General features: G+C 39.9%; 1 protein-coding gene across 6 annotated transcripts in view; it reads left to right on the top strand.

Moving 5' to 3' along the window:
- DCAF5 (DDB1 and CUL4 associated factor 5) overlaps positions 1-19458 on the top strand; it is a 102135-nt gene that overhangs the window by 45782 nt on the left and 36895 nt on the right. For 5 of the 6 annotated variants that reach the window (XM_012438185.3, XM_012438184.3, XM_012438187.3 and 2 more), the window contains exon 6: positions 17546-17759. In XM_012438185.3, the coding sequence (XP_012293608.2) occupies positions 17546-17759 (214 nt within the window). Of the gene's footprint in view, positions 1-17545; positions 17760-18273; positions 19310-19458 lie in introns of those variants that run through there. The other variant, XM_021675055.2, reaches the window with a different exon arrangement.

Genomic DNA, 19458 nt, shown 5'->3' with positions numbered 1-19458 from the left:
TGATGCTCAAGAACAAGCAGGTTATGGAAGTCAGAATAGTGGTTACCTCTGGGTAAGGTATTGACTAAGGAAGGCATGAGGGAAACTTTTGGGGTTCTATATCTTGATCTGGGTGGCAATTTCATGGTTATATACCTATATAAAATTGTATTGAGCAATGCCCTTAAAATTAGTACACTTTACTGTATTATGTTGTATCTTAAAATTTAAAAAAAGAATCCAAGACCACTGTTGTCTTCGAGTGGGTATTTATCTTCTTCCCTGCCATTCCAGTGGCTGTAGCAACAACCCTGGCTCTTTATAGAGCTGGCTTTTAAAGGGACAAAATAGAGAAAGCGAGAGAAGAGTCAGGTGGGCCTAGCAATTTTGATGGTATTATAGAAAACTGCAACAGAAAAGCTGGAGATCACTGGGGTTCGTTTGTCACAATGATTAGCTTTAGTCGGGGGCATGCCTTCTGGTTATTAAGCTACTCCTTCCTTTCTGTCTTCTCCTACTCACCCATCTTTACCATACATAGGTTTACAATACTCATGCAAGTGTTCCATCCTCTGAGCTCCTTAATAAAAAGCTTGTTTTCGCCCAAGCACTGTATTCCTTTCTTAAACTTCGTTTTTTATTAATGTCATTATCTCTCTTATAAATCATCCTGGCTAAAATCTCAAAGTCCATTTGCCTCTTCTGTCTCTCCCTCCCTCTGCCATAAACATCTTCGCTCTGTTTGTGCTTGGCCACTCTTCACTCCTTAAACCCGTACTCCATTTCAGACCCATTTCCTTCTCTCCATAAGGGACTGCACTGGCTCCTTAGCTTGCGTCCCTTCTCCCTTTGCACCACTCCCCAAAACACATATACATAGAGGATACTTTCTCCTTTTTTCTTGAATTTTCTTTAAATCAGAACAAATGATAACCCGTCAGGGGAAACTTCTTTGCTAGATCTCCCTGTTACATACTCTTAAAGATGCTTTTACTCACCATGTCCCCCAGCATCTAGCACTATTTTGGCACAGCGTATATTGAATTAATGCAGCTGTCCCTAACTTCTAGATCTCTCCATTCAGAATCTCTGTAAAGTACTTATGGTTTGTGGCATTCATGTTGCACACCTCAGTCGCTGCTTTTGCCATCATTAGTTATTCATATACTATGTCTCATCTCCGGCTAGGCCAGTATTTATGTCTTCTATTTCCTTCCCAGTGCCCAGGAGCTGCTTCACAGAAAGGAGGCATTTGTCCTAATGTACACTATTATTGTGTTTTTCTATGAATTTTTAAGGGCAGGTGTATGTTTTATTCATCTTTAATCTCTGGTGCTTAGCACAGTGCTTGGAATATTATGGAAACTTAGTAAATATTGAATTTGACTAAATTCATCCCAAAATAGTCAAAGCTAACTTTTACAAAATATTTTCAAAGCTAATTTTCTATAATGTTTATGAACCTGTTAATCCCTGAGAATAATGACATGGATCCAAATGTTGTATCTAAGGAATAAATCCTTAGAGGACGTTGTAAGTCTGGACTTTGAGTTCCGCCATCAGTTATGTGGCAGAGAGCCAGGTGTTCTGGTGAAGTTGCTTTGTAGCATTTAGGCCACAAGGTGGAGCTGTAGAATCAGTTTTGCTCACTGGAGGACACCAGGCCGCTGGTACATACTAACCCAATGATTCTCAAACTTTAAGGGGCATCAGAATCATCAGAGGAGCTTGTCGAAGCTCTCCTTCCTAGAGCCTATACCTAGAGGTTGAATTGTTGGTCCAGGGTGGGATTCTGGAAGTGCGATTCTGCCATTAGCAAATATCCAAGGTGATTTAGCAACTTTGCTGATCTTGCAAGATGGAAGAGAGAGATCCGTGTTGAATTTGCTCAAATTCACTCAGACCCAGGGTCTTTGGAGTTTAGGCCAGAGATTCCTTGTGTCCATTCCTTCTCACCAAACACAAATGTCTTTTATAACAAGAGACTTCACTTCAGGCCAGAGCATCGGAGGGATGCCTGGTAAATGGAGGGGAGCTCTGCAAACATGTATCATTTCATATTATTCCTTTAATATTCCCCAAGCCCAGTTATTCAGAAATAGATGATATAAAAACTTAAATCAAATGGGCTTTCTTTTTATTTTTTTATTTTTTTTTGAGACGAAGTCTCGCTCTGTTACTCAGGCTGGAGAGCAGTGGCGCAATCTCAGCTCACTGCAGCTTCCACTTCCTAGGTTCAGGCAGTTCTCTGCCTCAGCCTCCCGAGTAGCTGGGACTACAGGCATGTGACTTCAAATAATCCTCCTGTCTCAGCCTCCCAAAGTACTGGGATTATAGGCATGAGCCACCACGACCAGCCAACTTTCTTATTTTAAAATCAAATGTTGACTTTTTCTTCTTAACAATTTTTATGGTAAGACTTGTTTTTCAAATATATGTAAAAGTAGGCTGGATGCAGTGGCTCACGCCTGTAATCCCAGCATTTTGGAAACCCCAGGCAAGAGGATTGCTTGAGGGTAGGCGTTCAAGACAAGCCTGGGCAACATACACCCTATCTTTACAAAATGTTTAAAAAAATTATCCAGGTGGGGTAGTGGCAGAGCCTGCAGTCCTAGACACTGGGGAGGCTGAGACAGGAGGATGGCTTGGGCCCAAGAGGTTGGGCCTGCAGTGAGCCATGATCGCACCACTGCACTCCAACCTGTGTGACAGAATGAGACCCTGTCACTAAAAAGAAATAAAAATTTAAAAAACGGCCGGGCACGGTGGCTCGCGCCTTTAATCCCAGCACTTTGGGAGGCCGAGGTGGGTGGATCACGAGGTCAAGAGATCGAGACCATCCTGGTCAACATGGTGAAACCCTGTCTCTACTAAAAATGCAAAAATTAGCTGGACATGGTGGCGCACGCCTGTAGTCCCAGCTACTCGGGAGGCTGAGGCAGGAGAATTGCCTAAACCCAGGAGGCGGAGGTTGCGGTGAGCCGAGATCGCGCCATTGCACTCCAGCCTGGGTAACAAGAGCGAAACTCCGTCTCCAAAAAAAAAAAAAATTTAAAAAACAGATAAGGCTGGGTATGGTGGCTCACACCTGTAATCCCAGCACTTTGGGAGGCCAGGGTGGGTGGATCAGCTGAGGTCAGGAGCTGAAGACCAGCCTGGCCAACATGGTGAAACTCCATCTCTACTAAAAATACAAAATTAGCCGGGTGTGGTGGTGGGCACCTGTAATTTTAGCTGCTATGGAGGCTAAGGCGGGAGTATCACTTGAACCTGGGAGGCAGAGGTTGCAGTGAGCCGAGATCACATCATTGCATTCCAGCCTGGGCAAAAGGAGTGAATCTCTGTCTCAAAAACAAAAACAGAAACAAACAAACAATAAAAACAGATAAAAGTAGAATAGTAAAAGTAAGATTTACCTATTCTGGGTATTTCACACTATGTATAATTATTCAGGGTTCACCAGAGGAACAGCACCAATAGGACATTTGTATATATAAAAGGGAGTTTATTGTTTATTAGGGAGAATTGGCTCATACCATTACAAAAGTGAATGATAGACTGTCTGCAAGCTGGAGAATGAGAAAAGCCAGTAAAGTGGTCAGTTCAAGTCTGAAAGCCTCAAAACCAGAGAAGGCAACAGTGCAGGCTTCAGTCTGAGTCCAGAGGCCCAAGAGCCCCCAGGAGACCACTGATGCAGGTCCCAGAGTCCAAAGGCAGAAGAACTTGGAGTCTCATGTCCCAGGGCACGAGGAGAGGAAACAAAGCATAGGTATGGAAAGAGAGCGGAGGAACATCAGCAAGGTGAAAAGCCCCCTTTTTCTATTTGCTTTGTTCTGGTCACACCACAACAATGCCCACCCACACTGAGGGTGGGTCATCCTCTCCCTGCCCACTGACACATCTCAACCTCCTCTGGAAACAGCCTCACAGACACAGCCAGCAACAGTGCTTCAACAGCCATGTAGGCATGCCTGAATCCAGTCAAGTTGACATCTAACATTGGCCATCATAATATGTGACCTTCTGTCTGGCCTCTTTCATTTTGCATCATGTTTTTGAGATTCATCCACGTGTATTAGTGCCTCATTCCTTTTTATGGCTAAATCATATTCCATCATACACACATTATGCAGATAGTAATATATACATTTTGTTTATCCATTCATCTAATGATGGCCATTTGGATTGTCCCATCTTCTGGCTATAGTGAATGATCTCTGTCATTAACATTCGTGAACAAATATATTTTTGAGAAACTGTTTTCAATTATTTTGGGTATATTACACATAGGAGTGGATTTACTAGGTCATATGGTAATTCTATGTTAAAATTTTTGAGGAACTACCAAACTGCTTTCTAATAAAAAGACAATTTAAAAAAACATAACCACAAGATTATTCCACCTAAAAAAGTAACAGTAATTCCTTAATACCATCTCATATTTAGTTGTTACAATGGTTTTTATGAAGTAATACTCAAAATCCTTCCAAAGCAATTGGATGATTTGACTTCTAAGTCTTTTGTAGTCTGTAGGTATGTACCCCTGTCTCACTTTTTTTTTGACACAGAGTTTTGTTCTTGTTGCCCAGGCTGGAGTGCAATGGCGTGATCTCGGCTCACTGCAACCTCTGCCTCCCAGGTTCAAGTGATTATCCTGTCTCAGCCTTCTGAGTAGCTGGGATTACAGGCACCTTCCACTATGCCCAGCTAATTTTTAGTATTTTTAGTAGGGACGGGGTTTCACCATGTAGGCCAGGCTGGTCTCAAACTCCTGACATCAGGTGATCCGCCCACCCTGGCCTTCCAAAGTGCTGGGATTACAGGCATGAGCCACCGTGCCCAGCCGTCTCACTTCTTTTGCTTGCAACTTAAATGTAGAAGAAATTGGATTATTTGTCTTAGGAATTTCTTATATTCTAGCTTAGGCTGATTGCATTCTTATACTGCAATTTAGCATGTTTCTCTGACTCTGGTTTTTCCCATAAATTGATAATAGGTCTAGGAGCGTGAACAAATTCTGGTTTGAGTTTTTTAAATGGGTACAAAAATATTTCATTGATAATATGTGTATCCATAAAGAAGTTAAAAATTCCTAGTTATCTCTCCATTTGTTTTGAAATACTTTGACAGACTTCTTAGTTTAGCTTTTTAAAATACAAGCAATGCTAGTGAAGGTGTAGAGAAACTCGGTCACTCATACATTGCTGGTGGAAATATATAATGGTACAGCCACTCTGGGAAACAGTTTGTAGTTCCTTTATAAATTAAAGATCAGCTTACCATATGACCCAGCAATTTCCTTCTTGGATATATATCTAAGAGATGAAATTTATTTCTACAGAGAAACTTGTACATGAATCTTCATAGCGGCTTTATTCTGTATAACCAGAAGCTGGAAACTACCCATATGACCTTCATTAGGTGAATGTGGTACCTTCATATCACAGACTGCTACACAGTGATAAAAAGGAACTAACTGTTGATACAACTTGGATGAACTTTAAGGAAATTTTGCTGACTGAAAAAGCCAATCTCAAAAGAATACATGCTGTATAATTCCATTTATGTAATCATTAATGATATAATTACCAAAATAAGTACAGATTATTGGTTGCCAGGAGTTAGGAATGAGAGTAGAGGACAGGGTTGCATGAGGGAGTCTTGTGGTGATGGTACAGATAAATATCTTAATTGCAGTGATTGTTACATGAAGCTATGTATGATGTACATACATAAGCTATACAACCAAGTTTCCATAGCATAGTGGTTATCACATTCACCTAACACACATGAATGCATGCATAACTGATAACATTTGAATGAATTCTGTGAATTGCACCTAGTGTAATTTTCCTGGTTGTGATATTGTACTATGGCTATGCAAGATGGTGATAACATTGGAAGAGGCTGGGTGAAGGATGCTCAGGACCTTCTTGTACATTTCTTGTGTCTATAATTATTTCAAAAGAAAAAGAAAACAAATAAAAGTAACAGGTAATAACGTTCTCCATTTAAAACTGTCCACAGGCTAAAGCCCCCTCTGACTACCTCTTCTAGTCCTGGTCCTTCATATTTTCTCCTGGGGGTAGTGAGTATTATGAATTTATAATACATGCTTCCAGAACGTTTTCTTGGTTATTATATGCTTGTATATGTACCTGTAGGAAAATATATGGCATTATTTTCATATGCTTATAGCTTGTATGTTTTTCACACAAATATGCTACTATATAATCACTCTACAACTGGACTTCTTTGCTCACTGGTATGTGTTGAGAATTTATCCATATACATGTGTGTTCTGCATAGTGATGTTTCAGTCAACAGTGGACCCACATATATGACGGAAGTCCCATAAGATTATAATGGAGCTGAAAAATTCCTGTCACCTAGTGATGTAGTGGTTATAACATTGTAGTATAACACATTATTCATGTGTTTGTCGTGATGCTGGTGTAAGCAAGCATACTGTGCTACCAGTCATATAAAAGTGTAGTACATACAGTTATGTACAGTACATAACACTTGATAATAAACAGCTATGCTACTGGTTTACATATTTACTATACTATACTTCTTATAGTTATTTTAGCATATATTCCTACTTATTAAAAAAAGTTAACTGTAAAGCAGCCTCAGGCAGGTCCTTCAGGAGGTATTCCAGAAAAAGGCATTATCATAAGTGATGACAGCTCCATGTTGTATTATCGACCCTAAAGACCTTCCAGTAGGACAGATGTGGAGGTAGAAGACAGCGAAATTGATGATCCTGACCCTGTGTAGGTCTAGGCTAATGTATGTGTGTGTGTCTTAGTTTTTAACAGAAAAAAGTTTAAAAAGTAAAAAAGAAAGAAAGAAAAAAGCTTATAGAATAAGGATATAAAGAAAGAAAATGTTTTTGTACAGCTGTACAATGTGCCTGTTTTAAGCTAAGTATTGTAACAAGAGTCAAAAGTTGAAACAGTAAAAAAGTTTATAAAGTAAAAATTTTATAGTAAACTAATGGCCAGGCGTGGTGGCTCATGCCTGTAATCACAGCACTTTGGGAGGCTGAGGCGGCGGATCACCTGAGATCGGGAGTTCGAGAGCAGCCTGGCCAACATGGTGAAACACTGTCTCTACTAAAAATACAAAAATTAGCCAGGCGTGGTGGAACGTGCCTGTAATCCCAGCTACTAAGGAGGCTGAGGCAGGAGAATCACTTGAACTCGGGAGGTGGAGGTTCCAGTGAGCCAAGATCACACCACTGTACTCCAGCCTAGGTGACAGAGTGAGACTTTATCTCAAAAAAAAAAAAGTTCTGGCAAACTAAGGTTAATTATTGCAGAAAGAAAAATATTTTTAAATAAATGTAGTGTAGCCTAAGTATATAATATTTATATAGTCTGTGGTGGTAGTGTACAGTAATGTCCTAGGCCCTCACATTCACTTATTCCTCACTCATGGACTCACCCAGAGCAACTTCCAGTCTGGCAAGCTCTATTCATGGTGGATACCCTATACAGCTGTACCATTTTTTATCTTTTATACTCAATTTTTACTGTGCCTTTTAAATGTTTAGATATGTTTAGATACACAAATACTTAACCATCGTGTTACAATTGCCTATGGTGTTCAGTGTTCCATATAATAATATAAGTAACATGCTGTACGGGTTTGTAGCCTAGGTTATACCACATAGCTGGAGTGTGTAGTGGGCTATACCATCTAGATTTGTGTAAATACACTCTGTGATGTTCACACAACAAAATTGCCTAACAACAAATTTCATAGAATGTATTTCTGTCGTTTAAGCAATGTATGACTGTATTAACATATCCAGATTTATCTTGTTTCTTTTGCCAGTTAAGAATTGGAGTCAACTCTGGCTCTCTGTTGTGTCAGCTTAGGTTTTCCTTCCAGGAAGTCTTTCGTGACTACCCCCACTCCTGTCTCCCCAGTAAAGGGCAGCTATTCTTCCTCTGTCCTCTCACAGCACATCTTCCCCTTATTACAGCACTGTTCATGGAAACTGTAACATCTTTGAATTCATCTTTGAATCCATGTACCTGGCACAGTGCCTAAGATAGTCAGCAGGTATTCAATAAATAGTTAAATGAATGTATGCATGAATAAATTACTGAATTATAGGGAAGAGTGTGAAGTGAATGACTTAGATGAATTCCTCTGGCCCTGATGCATTGCAGTCTGATGCTATTCTTTTTAATAGGTGGAATAATACATCTCCACAGTGTATTCTGTGAAACCTTGTTGAACCAAGAAGCAGAAAAATCTTAATTCTCCTATTTCGGCTGCTTGATTGTGTGGTCAGGGCCAAGTCCTGTAATTACTCAGGACCTTGGTCTCCTGCAGTATAACGTGAGGTTGATGTTACCCATACTGTCTATTTTTTAGGATTATTGTAAGGATTAGATGATATGATGTACAGGAAAACATTTTGGAAGTTAAATTTAATGAAGAACTCGTTGCTTCTTCAGGGGCATCTGTCTTGATATAATCCCTTCAGTGAATTATTCATAGTTTGAACTTTTTATTTTGTGATTCCAGATTTGACCTTATATTTTATGTGTTGCAAGTCACATATTTTAGATAGGGACTTCTTAGTATACTCTCAATAATAATCTTGACTTCCTTTACCCATGAAGTTGCCCATATATAGAAGACTTTCCAAGAACATTATTAATGTTTCTGGATTCTGCATAAAATACTTTTGTGTTTTGAATCTGTTTTCTATTCTGATCACATAACTTTGTCATTTATTTATGAATACTTTGGAAGTGGGATAGTGGATCTGTAGAAAGAAATAAAACTGAATGTAGTTTCAGACCTAACCTGGTGACTATGTCCAGTACTAACCAAGGGAAACTTGTTTAGTATCTAGAAACCTATGAGAGGAGGGATATTATTTGCCCTCATTGAGAAGGATGATAAGGAACACTAAGATTTTCAGAGTCCTTTGAAAATTTTTGTTTGACTGTTATTATATCGATTTAAAATAAAGACTGAATTTCAAATTTAGCATTTGTACCAGAATCCTATGGGTCAGTTTATTATGTGAAGATTCATTAAAAGGCTCTCTAAATTTTCTATTCTCATATGTTTCTCAAAGCTTTCTTCCATGGACCTTTTTTAAAAGAGGGAGTACATATGAGAAGACATTTGATTATAGAAGTTTATGTTCATTGTAGAAAAATTTGGAAAATAAAATGAAAGCTATAAAGAAAATAAAAATGACCCAAATTCTATAGTCTTGTTAATATATCTTCTTATTGATCTCTGTGTATCCATCAATATGTATATCACTATTTTTTAACATAATTGGGTAGGACATATATTTAATACCTGCTGAATTCACTGGTCACTTTCTGAAACATGGTAGATTAATCTACTTTCTTTTAACTTGTAATTGACTTCTTTTTAAAGCTTAATTATTAATTTTCCTTTTGAACTTCTTCTCTGCAAATATCAGAAACTTTTTTTTTTTTTAATTTTATTTTATTCTTTTAGACAGTGTCTTGTTCTGTCATCCAGGTTGCAGTACAGTGGCTCAATTGATCCTCCCACCTTAGCCTCCTAAGTAGCTGGGACTACAGGCACATGCCACCATGCTTGGCAAATTTTTGTATTTTTTTTTGTAGAGACAGTGTTTCACTTTGTTGCCCAGGCTGCCCTCGAACCCCTGAGCTCAAGCAGTTGTCTCGCTTGGGCCTCCCAAAGACTTGGGATTACAGGGATGAGCCACCATACCCAGCCAGGAACTTGCTTCAAAGTCTAAGATATAATTAAGATACTTGTTTACCTGTTAAATTCTTACTTCTTATTGGCTGTTTACATGAGTAGCACATGGATAAATTTAACTCACTTAAAGGATGTATGGTGGTGTCATGGCTTCATGTGAGATGTAGGGACCTGGATGGTTTGACAAATCACCATGGACCACAGATCTGCACCTATGTAAGAGGACTTTGACTCAGATTCTCTCCAAGCTTCCTGCTATTTATCTGATTTTATGCTGTTTGCTGCTTGCTTCCTGAGATCAGGTTTCATGGGTGGACAAATATCAAGAGCCATGTGAATCTTGATGACGCCTGTTTTTTGTTAGTTTTTTTTAATGTTCTAAGTAAGTGTTTTTCAAACTGCTGCTTATGATTGATTAGATTGTACATTCAACAGCTGATTATCAAATGCCTATTGCCTGGCACTGTTTAAGCATGGAGTACACAAAGAAAAGATATAAAAGCTAATCATTTAGTGAGGAAAAACAAATAAGAAACAAAATAAATATGTAAAAATGTATAAAAAATGTATGTAATATGATGATTGATGCAGTAGAGGAAAATGAAGTGGGCCAGGGAAGGAGCATGGGAGGAGTTGTATTTCTACATAAGGTGTCAGGAAAGGCCTAATTGAGGAATATTTGAATAAAGAAGCAAATGAATAAACCATGCTCAGACCTGGGGAGGAACATTCTAGGCTGCAGGATCTGTAAGTGTTACCTCCCTGCAGCAGAAGCATGCCTGACATGTTATAGGAACAGTGAAGAGGCACCATGTGGTTGAAGTTGAATAAGGTAAGAAAAGAGTCCTAGGAGGTGGGGTCAGAGACATAAAGGATGAGAGTAAGGGGGATTGTTTAGGGCCTTGCCGGCATTGTAAGGAATTTGGTTTTTACTCTTGTTGAAAATGGGGAGCCACTGGAGGGTTTTCCACAAAGGAGTGATAGGATTAGATTCGTGGTTCAGCATCTCCTCTGGCTGCTTTGTTAAGGATAAACTGAAGCCAACAATGAAAGCAAGAGATAAGCTAGGAAGCTCTTTCAATAATCCAGTGGGCGGCCAGGCTTGGTGGCTCATGCCTGTAATCCCAGCATTTTGGGAGGCTGAGGTGGGCAGATCACTTGAGGGTCAGGAGTTCAAGACTAGCTTGGTCAACCTGGCAAAACCCAGTCTCTACTAAAAATACAAAAATTAGCCAGGCATGGTGGCACATGCCTGTAATCCCAGCTACTCAGGAGATTGAGGCAGAAGAATTGCTTGAACCTGGGAGGTGGAGCTTGCAGTGAGTGGGGATTGCACCACTGCACTCCAGCCTGGGTGACAAAGTGAGACCCTGTCTCAATAATCATCATCATCATCATCATCATCATCATCATCATCATCATCCAGTGGGTGATGAAATCAATTTAGATGGTCACAAGTATTTCTTAAATAAAAAATAGAGAATGGAAAGTCAGTGCATTGCATACAGTTGGAGCTAAGTATTGTTTAATGAATTTATGCTAAATTAATGTGGGTGTACTAGGATGCAGTATAAAATGTACTTATTACAAAGGGTCACTATAAAAACGTTTTAATACTATTGTTCTGAGGCATTCATATTATTGCCAACTAGAGGTGATTTTGGTTTTTGAATATGTTCTCAGTGAGTAGCTCCTGTATGAAACAAGCTGTTTTCCTGTAATCGTGTCTCATCAGTCAGCAGTTGGAAGGAAGGATTCTTTCCTTGACCTTTCTGTCTTCTCTTATTTTCAATTGTTTGTATAAGAATTCTTTTTAGAAAGTACCAAATCATGATTTTTGTTTTCAGTCCCTCTTCTGCTTAGGATTGTTTTTCCAGACTTTTATTCTTTCCTCTTCAGCATTCCTCTAGCTTTGTGGCCTTGTCACCTAATACTCAGCACACCCACCCCAACTTCTTGTCTTGCCATCAGAGACTGCCTGTTTACCTGCATATCCTCCCACCCCCTCCTTCTCCACTGTTACTGTTGCTATAGCAACTGCCATCTAAGACTCCCTCCTTCTCCTTGCTTTCTTCCTTCTTGCCAACCACTGTTCATTGAACTCGTCCTCCCCAGTTTTATGCACTGTGAGGTCAGGGCTGATACCACATAAGATGAAGATTAAATGGCTATTTATCAAAATTGTTATTTCACCAGCTTTTGGGTAGAGGGGGTTTTGAATGAACTAGGCCATCTGATAAACTCAAATGACTAAATGTTGAGTCCCTTATTCTGTGGGAAAGTCATGATAGTAAATCATTATTATATTGCCTCTTAATTCGCTTTGAGATCTTGGTTTGTTCTGTGGGGCTTTTGGAACCTGTGAGCCAAAAAAGTGAAGTGTTTTGGGCTCTAGAACAGTTCCATTCTGGGCATGTTCCTGTTCTGGAAGATGATAATTAGAAACACTGCAATGCCTGCCATCCATATGTGCTTCATGAAAGGACTGGATATGCCATTTGATTATATATAAAGATTTTTTTTATCAGAAATTTAGTCAAGCCTTTCTTCCAACTTCAGTCAAACCTAAATTTCTGGATATTCAAAAAGTATACTGAATTCATCTATATATCAAGCCAGAGAAGCTTGGCAGTGAATCATGTTCTGGGGTAAATAAATATGTTCATTCACAGATTGCAATGTGTCTTTCTTGGGCTGCTTGTCCAACAGTTCTGGTTCCCTCTAGAGAAGTTTCAGTCTTGGGACTGAGGATTGTATTAGGAAAACAAAAGAGAAAGCCCAGGTTCTTCATCCCCCTTCCAACTCACATAAAATAAATGGTTAGGGATTTTTGGGACTCTGAATACTCTTGGATGGGACCAGTATAGACTGTGACTCCCTGAACTTGCTCACTTTTTACCTATTTCTAGTATCTTCTAGGATTTGTCATTCTATGAGTTGTGTTACGGGAAATACAAAACATCCCATATTCTTTATAGGTCATCCTGTCTTAAATCAGCAACTGTGGTGGGGAGAGACTTTCCCCTATCCAAAGGACCTTGCTTTTCCCTCTCTGCTTGTGGTACGACACCAGCTCTGATGTTTGTGAGTTAGGAGAGTAGTACCTTGACTCCAAGCATTCCACAGGTCTTATAGAACTTTTACATGGAAACAATGAGGAAATTCATGCCAGTGGTCTTTGGAAAAAATCTGTTGGCACCACCAGGTGCATCAGATAGATTAGTTAATCATAGATTTGTAGTAATCTAGGTCCATGGAGCCTGATCTTGGAAGCTTTTTCAATTCCCTATGTTGTGCTGGAAGTGACACTCCTAATCACTTTCTCTGGAAACAGCCTTGGCCTGTTTCTCTTGTATTGCAAGGCTTTAGCCTTGGCCAAGTACTTTTTTAAATGTTCTTTTTACCCCACCAGAGCAATAAAGAAGTCCAATTGTGTGGGGGGTTTTTTGTACTTAAAAAAATAAAAAATAAAAATAAATTTTAAAAAAACGGCAGGAGACCGCACTTGTGAGGAATGTTTTCCTGATGCTCTGAGGTGTTCTTGCTTTTTGTCCTAAGCCTTTTGGATCATCTTCTACCCTGTTCTTGTTGTGTTTTATAGAAAATCCTTGGATGAAGATAGGTTGGGATAGATGTATTTCATTAATTTTTCTTATAGGAATATTTGTATTTGAACTCATTGTTAACATGTTTTGCTAATTCTTTCAAGATATTGCTCATCTTATTTGAGTGTATTGGTAGCCTCTTCTCTGAAGGAGTAGAGACAGTGGCATTTTCATTATCAAGATAAGTGTCCAAGAAAGCAAGTCAAGATTGAGGCATTCTTGTTTGTATAGAGGCACCCATAGTTCTTCAAGAGGAAATGAGAAATTTCTTCTTCAGGGAATGTGTTGAGGACAGGAAGAAAACATTTCAGGCATTGATGGTGTAGAACTCCGATCTGAAGAGGAATTGGAGATCCTTCTGCCAACAGACATGAGTCTATACAAAGTGCCATATTGTATGGTTAGCTTTTCATTGACTTTGATAATTTCTCTTTTCTCACCTTGTTTTCTCTCTACCCCCAAACCACAAATTCCAAAATGGAATCATGTTTCTCAGTGTGGTTGGAAAGTCATCTGTGTCCCAATTAACTGGCATTGCTGGTTAAATTCAGATACCTGGGCCCACCTCCCAGATTGAATTAGAATATTGTTGAGGGGCAGAAGGTGGGAGTCTTGAGAATCTACATTCTTTAAAGTCCTAGATGATTTTTCATGCATCTTACACTTGGAGCCAGAATCTTTGACATCATCTTTATATCTTGACTCTGAGGGCAAACTGCTTCCAAGCCTTCTCTTCTTGGCAAACTAGATCATCCTTATCATTCTTACCAGAAGTGGCCAGCTGCAGACCGCTGCTGAGAAATTACAGTTAATATAAATTTCTGGATTTCTGGTGTCATTCCATCCTTCTGGAAGGAATCGAATTTTGTACCAAAACATGAAGTTTTCAGTGTTGGTGGTGACTGCTCTTTAAATAGCACCCCTAAACATTCTAGGAGCAAGATTCCTCTGTATTTTCTTTGTGTGAGAGGTCAGAGTTCCCTGCCCAGAAGCATAGGCAAGAGAAAATTTAGTTACTGTCCTGGAGCCCACAACCAAATTCCTGTAGTGTAATCCAACTGCAGATGGCAGGTCAGGGAGCTTGGGTGGGGTTGGGATGGCCCACATGCCTGTCCTGGGCAGACTCCTCTATAGGCCTGACTAGAATGGGCAGCAGAAGTTCCTGTTAACAGATGGAAAGGGTGTTTGCCAGAGGCTCTAGCTTTCCTCTCAAGGATGCCTGAGCTGCTGTAAACCCCTGCTGCTATGGCTGGTGAGGCTGGCCAAGTCTCTTTCTGTTGACTCTTGTTTCCATGCCCCCCCCGCCCCCCAATGCCTCTTCAGTCCTACAGATGCTGGTTTATTTGCACACTCTATGCTGTTCTTGGATTGAAAGCCTCTGATTGTTTTTGAGTTCGGTGTTTAGGTAACACCACATGCCTGTAGCAGCCAGAGCACCCTGTAAAGGAAATGCCTGGTCTCTAACAGTCCTGTCATTCATTCTGTGTATGCGAGTGAGTGTGGTCTGTGTTTAGGACCATTAGAAGGGCATTTCTCTGCAGGGATTACTAGTTGGGGCCTGCAGGGATACCAGCCCCCCACTTGATGTCTGGAATTCTAGGGATGGTTTTCTAAAGTCTTCCCTCTTTGATTACAATCCTAAAAGGATTGCAGGTTGTTTTGCCCAAGCCTTGTTTCTACACAGAGCTGCAGTACCAGAGCATTCCTTCCTTTGGTGAGAAGACTGCTTTGGGGGATACAGGACCGACTGGGTCTCTCTCTCCACCCGCAACCCACAAATTCCAAAATGGAATCATGTTTCTCACAGTGTGGTTTGAAAGTCAACTGTATCCCAATTAACTGATGTTGCTGGCTAAATTCAGATACCTGGGCCCACCTCCTAGATTGAATTAGAATATTGTTGGGGGGCAGAAGGTGGGAATCCTGAGAATCTATATTTTTTAAAGTCCTAGATGATTTTTCATGCATCTTACACTCAGAGCCAGAATCTTTGACATCATCTTTATATCTTGTCTATGAGGGCAAACTGCTTCCAAACCTTCTCTTCTTAGCAAACTGGATCATCCTTATCATTCTCACCAGGAGTGGCCAGCTGCAGACCCCTGCTGATAAACACCAGACCCCCTGGGTCTGGTGTTGGTCCAGACTGTTTTTGTGACCAAGCTAGGTTGGCAGCTACCTCTGTACTGTGGTTTCAGGGTTTCTCTTCCCATAGGATAGCTCTTTTCTTGCCTGCTGAATTTTCCCCACCACTCTTGGCAAAAAAAAGAAAATGTGTTATCGTCATTCGATATTAACTCTGTTCTGGTAATGTATAGATAGCTCTTTTCACTTGGTACAATGCGATTAAAACTTCTTTAAAATGTTTCAAATAAATCTGTTAGGCTCTAATTTAAGTGTCTTGAGGCCCTTTTCAGGTCTGTGATTCTCTAGAATTTACAAACTTTTTTCTCTGAAACGACTGGGGTCACTACCTTTCCATGACAATAATGTCTGCATGAGACAGAGAGAGTTAGTAGTTCTGATGTGGCATTTATTTCTACAGTGTCTCCAACATGTATACTTAACTTCACTTTCCTACCAGTAATTCAGTGCTCCAAAAATTAATCCAAAATACAAAAGAAAACTTGGTTTTAACATGAACTGTGAGCAGTCATCCCTTTGTAATAAAATAATGATCCTGACTGCCTGAAAGATCACACTCACCACCCCCACACCCTTTAAAAATTAGTACTATATATACTTATTAATGCTCATGGCCATCCTGGTTCACTCTAATATTGAAATTACCTTTTGAATCATCCAAAGAAATTATTTAGAACCATACTGTGTGACTTAAAAAAAAAAAACGTGAATCTTATGAAACTGCAGAAGAATATTAGGTGAACCAGAACATAGTACTCTATAGTGAAGCAAGATAAATGAAGTTCTATATATTAACCAAAGTATACTTTAAAGGTACATATAAACTTATGGGGAATTGTAAAGGAAAACAAGTCATTTTTCTTTTCTAATTGCACTACTTGCTCTGCAGTTAAATTTAAGAATTGTCTTTAATACTTATTCTCAAGCCGGCCATGGTGGCTCACGCCTGTAATCCCAGAACTTTGGGAGGCTGATGTGGGTGGATCACTTGTATTTTAGTAGAAACCCTGTCTCTACTAAAAATACAAAATTAGCTGGGTGTGGTGGCGCATGCCTGTAATCCTAGCTACTCGGGAGGCTGAGGCAGGAGAATTGCTTGAACCTGGATGGTGGAGGTTGCAGTGAGCTGAGATTGCACCATTATACTCCAGCCTGGGCAACAAGAGCCAAACTCCGTCTCAAAAAACAAAACAAAACAAAAAAAACCTTATTCTCTAATCATGCTATATATAATATATAAATTCTCTGTGAACAGATTAAAAATTCAAAATTAAGTAATAAAATGATTACGATTGAAAGATTATTCATTATAAACAATAAAGTTTTTAATTGTTCCTTTTTTGAGACAGAGTCTTGTTCTGTCACCCAGGCTGGAGTGCAGTGGTGCAACCATGGCTTACTGCAGTCTCAACTTCCTAGGCTCAAGTGATCCTCCCTCCTCAGCCTCCTGAGTAGCTGGGACCTACAGGCACATGTCACTATGCCTGGCTAATTTTTTATTTTTTGTAGAGACAAAGTCTCATTATGTTGCCAGGGTTGGTCTCAAACTCTTGGGCTCAAGTGATCCTCCTGCCTCAGACTTCCAAAGTGCTGGGATTACGGGCATGAACTGTTGCACCCAGGGTTACTTCAACTCATTTAGTATTGTTTTTGCTGATCTCTAATATGAAGGATGAATATATTGCTTAAACACCATCCATGACTACCCAGTTAGAGTGGATACAACCCACTTCTCAGGGTCTTAATAAGTATGTTTTTGGTCGTACAGTTAGCTTGGGTAAACAAAATCATTATTTTAATATGTCTCTTCTTTCAAGATGTTTTTGTTATCCCTTTCTTGTAAATTTACTGGTAATTCACCTTTTGGAGACTGCAAAAGAGAGCTGATAATTTAAGTAACTTCCTTTAAAGTAACCATGGAGCCATTGCTACCCTCATTATTCTAGCCACTGTATAGAAATATCCTTTTGCTGAAATTCAGCTCTACAAATTTGACAGGAGGTCCCAGGCAAACATGTGTTTTTCAGACTGTTGTCTAGCCTATCTCATGTCTGATTCCTGTGCCTTGTGCCTTCCAGTTCTCTCCTGCGCTATGGTGGAAACCTGTCCCTACAAAGTGCCATGAGTGTACGATTCAACAGCAATGGTACCCAGCTCCTGGCCCTGAGGCGGCGCCTGCCCCCTGTGCTCTATGACATCCACTCCCGCCTGCCTGTGTTTCAGTTTGACAATCAGGGTTACTTCAACTCATGCACTATGAAAAGCTGCTGTTTTGCGGGAGATCGTGACCAGGTAAGTGCTTTCTGCCTCCTGCGTCTCACACTCAGGCTTTTCTCTGTGATTGTTCTTTCTATACTGGTCTTTATTTTTCATTAGCTTCATGTCAGTTAGAAACAATTAAGGGGAAACAGTGAGTGCCTGGAGATGTTCTGGCTTAATAATAGTGAGTTTCTTCATCAAGGCTGCCAATGGGTATATACAAGACACACACCATAAACCAAGGCTGGCCACGATATGGTTCTGAGCCACCTAGCTCTGCCAAGTTTGTGAACAGATTTTAAGATTCTAAGAATGTGCCATTTCAGAGAAAGGAGGGAATCCATGGAAAATTAGCCTGCTGGTGAGAGAGACAAAAAAAAAAAGAAATCAGTAAAACACAATGATGAATGAAACACCCTAAGTACCATCCAAGAGACATGTATCTTGAATGGCCTCTTGGGATGGCGTCTTTTTCTTGGATGAAGTGTGCTAAGCAGCTTTGTTTGAGAGGGCGCCAGATGCTGACTCTTTTTCTTTTTACTGCCAGCATCACAACTGGAAATGAAGAGCCCAAGCTGTGAGTTTCCAGCCTTTTCTCGGTCTCACTAGGAATGGAGATGCTGATGTTGACTTCAAGCTGGCAGTTTAAGAATACACTTGGCATTCTCGCACCTTTCTGTCTTGGCCATAGAAGTTCTGAAGTGTCAGTGACCAGTTGGGCTGGTCTGGGTAACCAAGCCGAGGAAAGACAAATCTAAGGGAAGATTGATCAAATAAGCAAATATTCTCAAGCACAGCAAATCTCATTGCTACTTCACATATAGATTGAGAAAAAGAGAAACCTTAGTCTCTTGGTAGTTCTTAGTGTTCTTATCTTCGGGCCAATCAGCTGTGACAACTTTTGACGTACAATTCTCATATGCTGTACCCTACCTTAGAGTTATTTTCGGCATAAAAGAAATATAAAAGAGGCATAAAAGAAAAATTTCTTTGAGAACCTGGCAGGACCTTGCTTTTTGAAGTAAAAGCTAGGATTTTTCTCCCTAGATGGCGGTTGCTAGAGGCCTCCTAATGTCATAGTTTAAGGATTAACAGATTAGTAGGAACCGAATAAATGCCTGTTGAATTGACTTGCTTGTGATAGATGAGAATTTTTTTTTAAGTTTTCTGAACTAGGGATTTCCCCTCTTTTAAACAGAGGCTATACATCCAAATTCAGAATTCATACTCATGTTGGAGTCTTCTGGCCTACTTAGCTGAGATCCATACTGGAGACCACTAGGTGGCCTCAGTGATGTCTCCTTGGGGATGCCACAGTGCCTGAATGACTTAATTTGTATATGCCTATATGGTACTGCAGGGAATTTGTTTCTTGGGTGGGAAGAAAGTTTCTAGAGGTGATCAGACTCACAATAGAACAGATAGGCAGAATGGTTGATTTAGCTTCGTCTGGCTGTGGAAATGACAATCAAGTCTCTCCCTCTCTTTCCTTCTTTGCTTTTGTTGATTTTTCCATCTTTTATCAATTTCTTATGCATGTAATTCTTGTTTTGTTGAATAATGCAGTGAAGGTGATATTAATAGTTTATTAGACTTTATTTCCAGAAACCAGAGGCTGAGGTAAAGGTGAAAGAGGTGATTTTCTTCAGGTCGTATTTAGCAACCAAAGCCTGTCTTCATGGACCTTAGAAGACCCAGAACAAAGACCTCTAGCCAACATGTAAGCACCTAG

This window comes from Aotus nancymaae, unplaced genomic scaffold (genome assembly GCF_030222135.1).
Source record: "Aotus nancymaae isolate 86718 unplaced genomic scaffold, 86718_ANA_hifiasm-v0.15.2.pri h1tg000011l, whole genome shotgun sequence".
In the NCBI taxonomy this organism is placed as follows: Eukaryota; Metazoa; Chordata; class Mammalia; order Primates; family Aotidae; genus Aotus; species Aotus nancymaae.
This window is presented reverse-complemented; position numbering and strand designations above follow the sequence as displayed.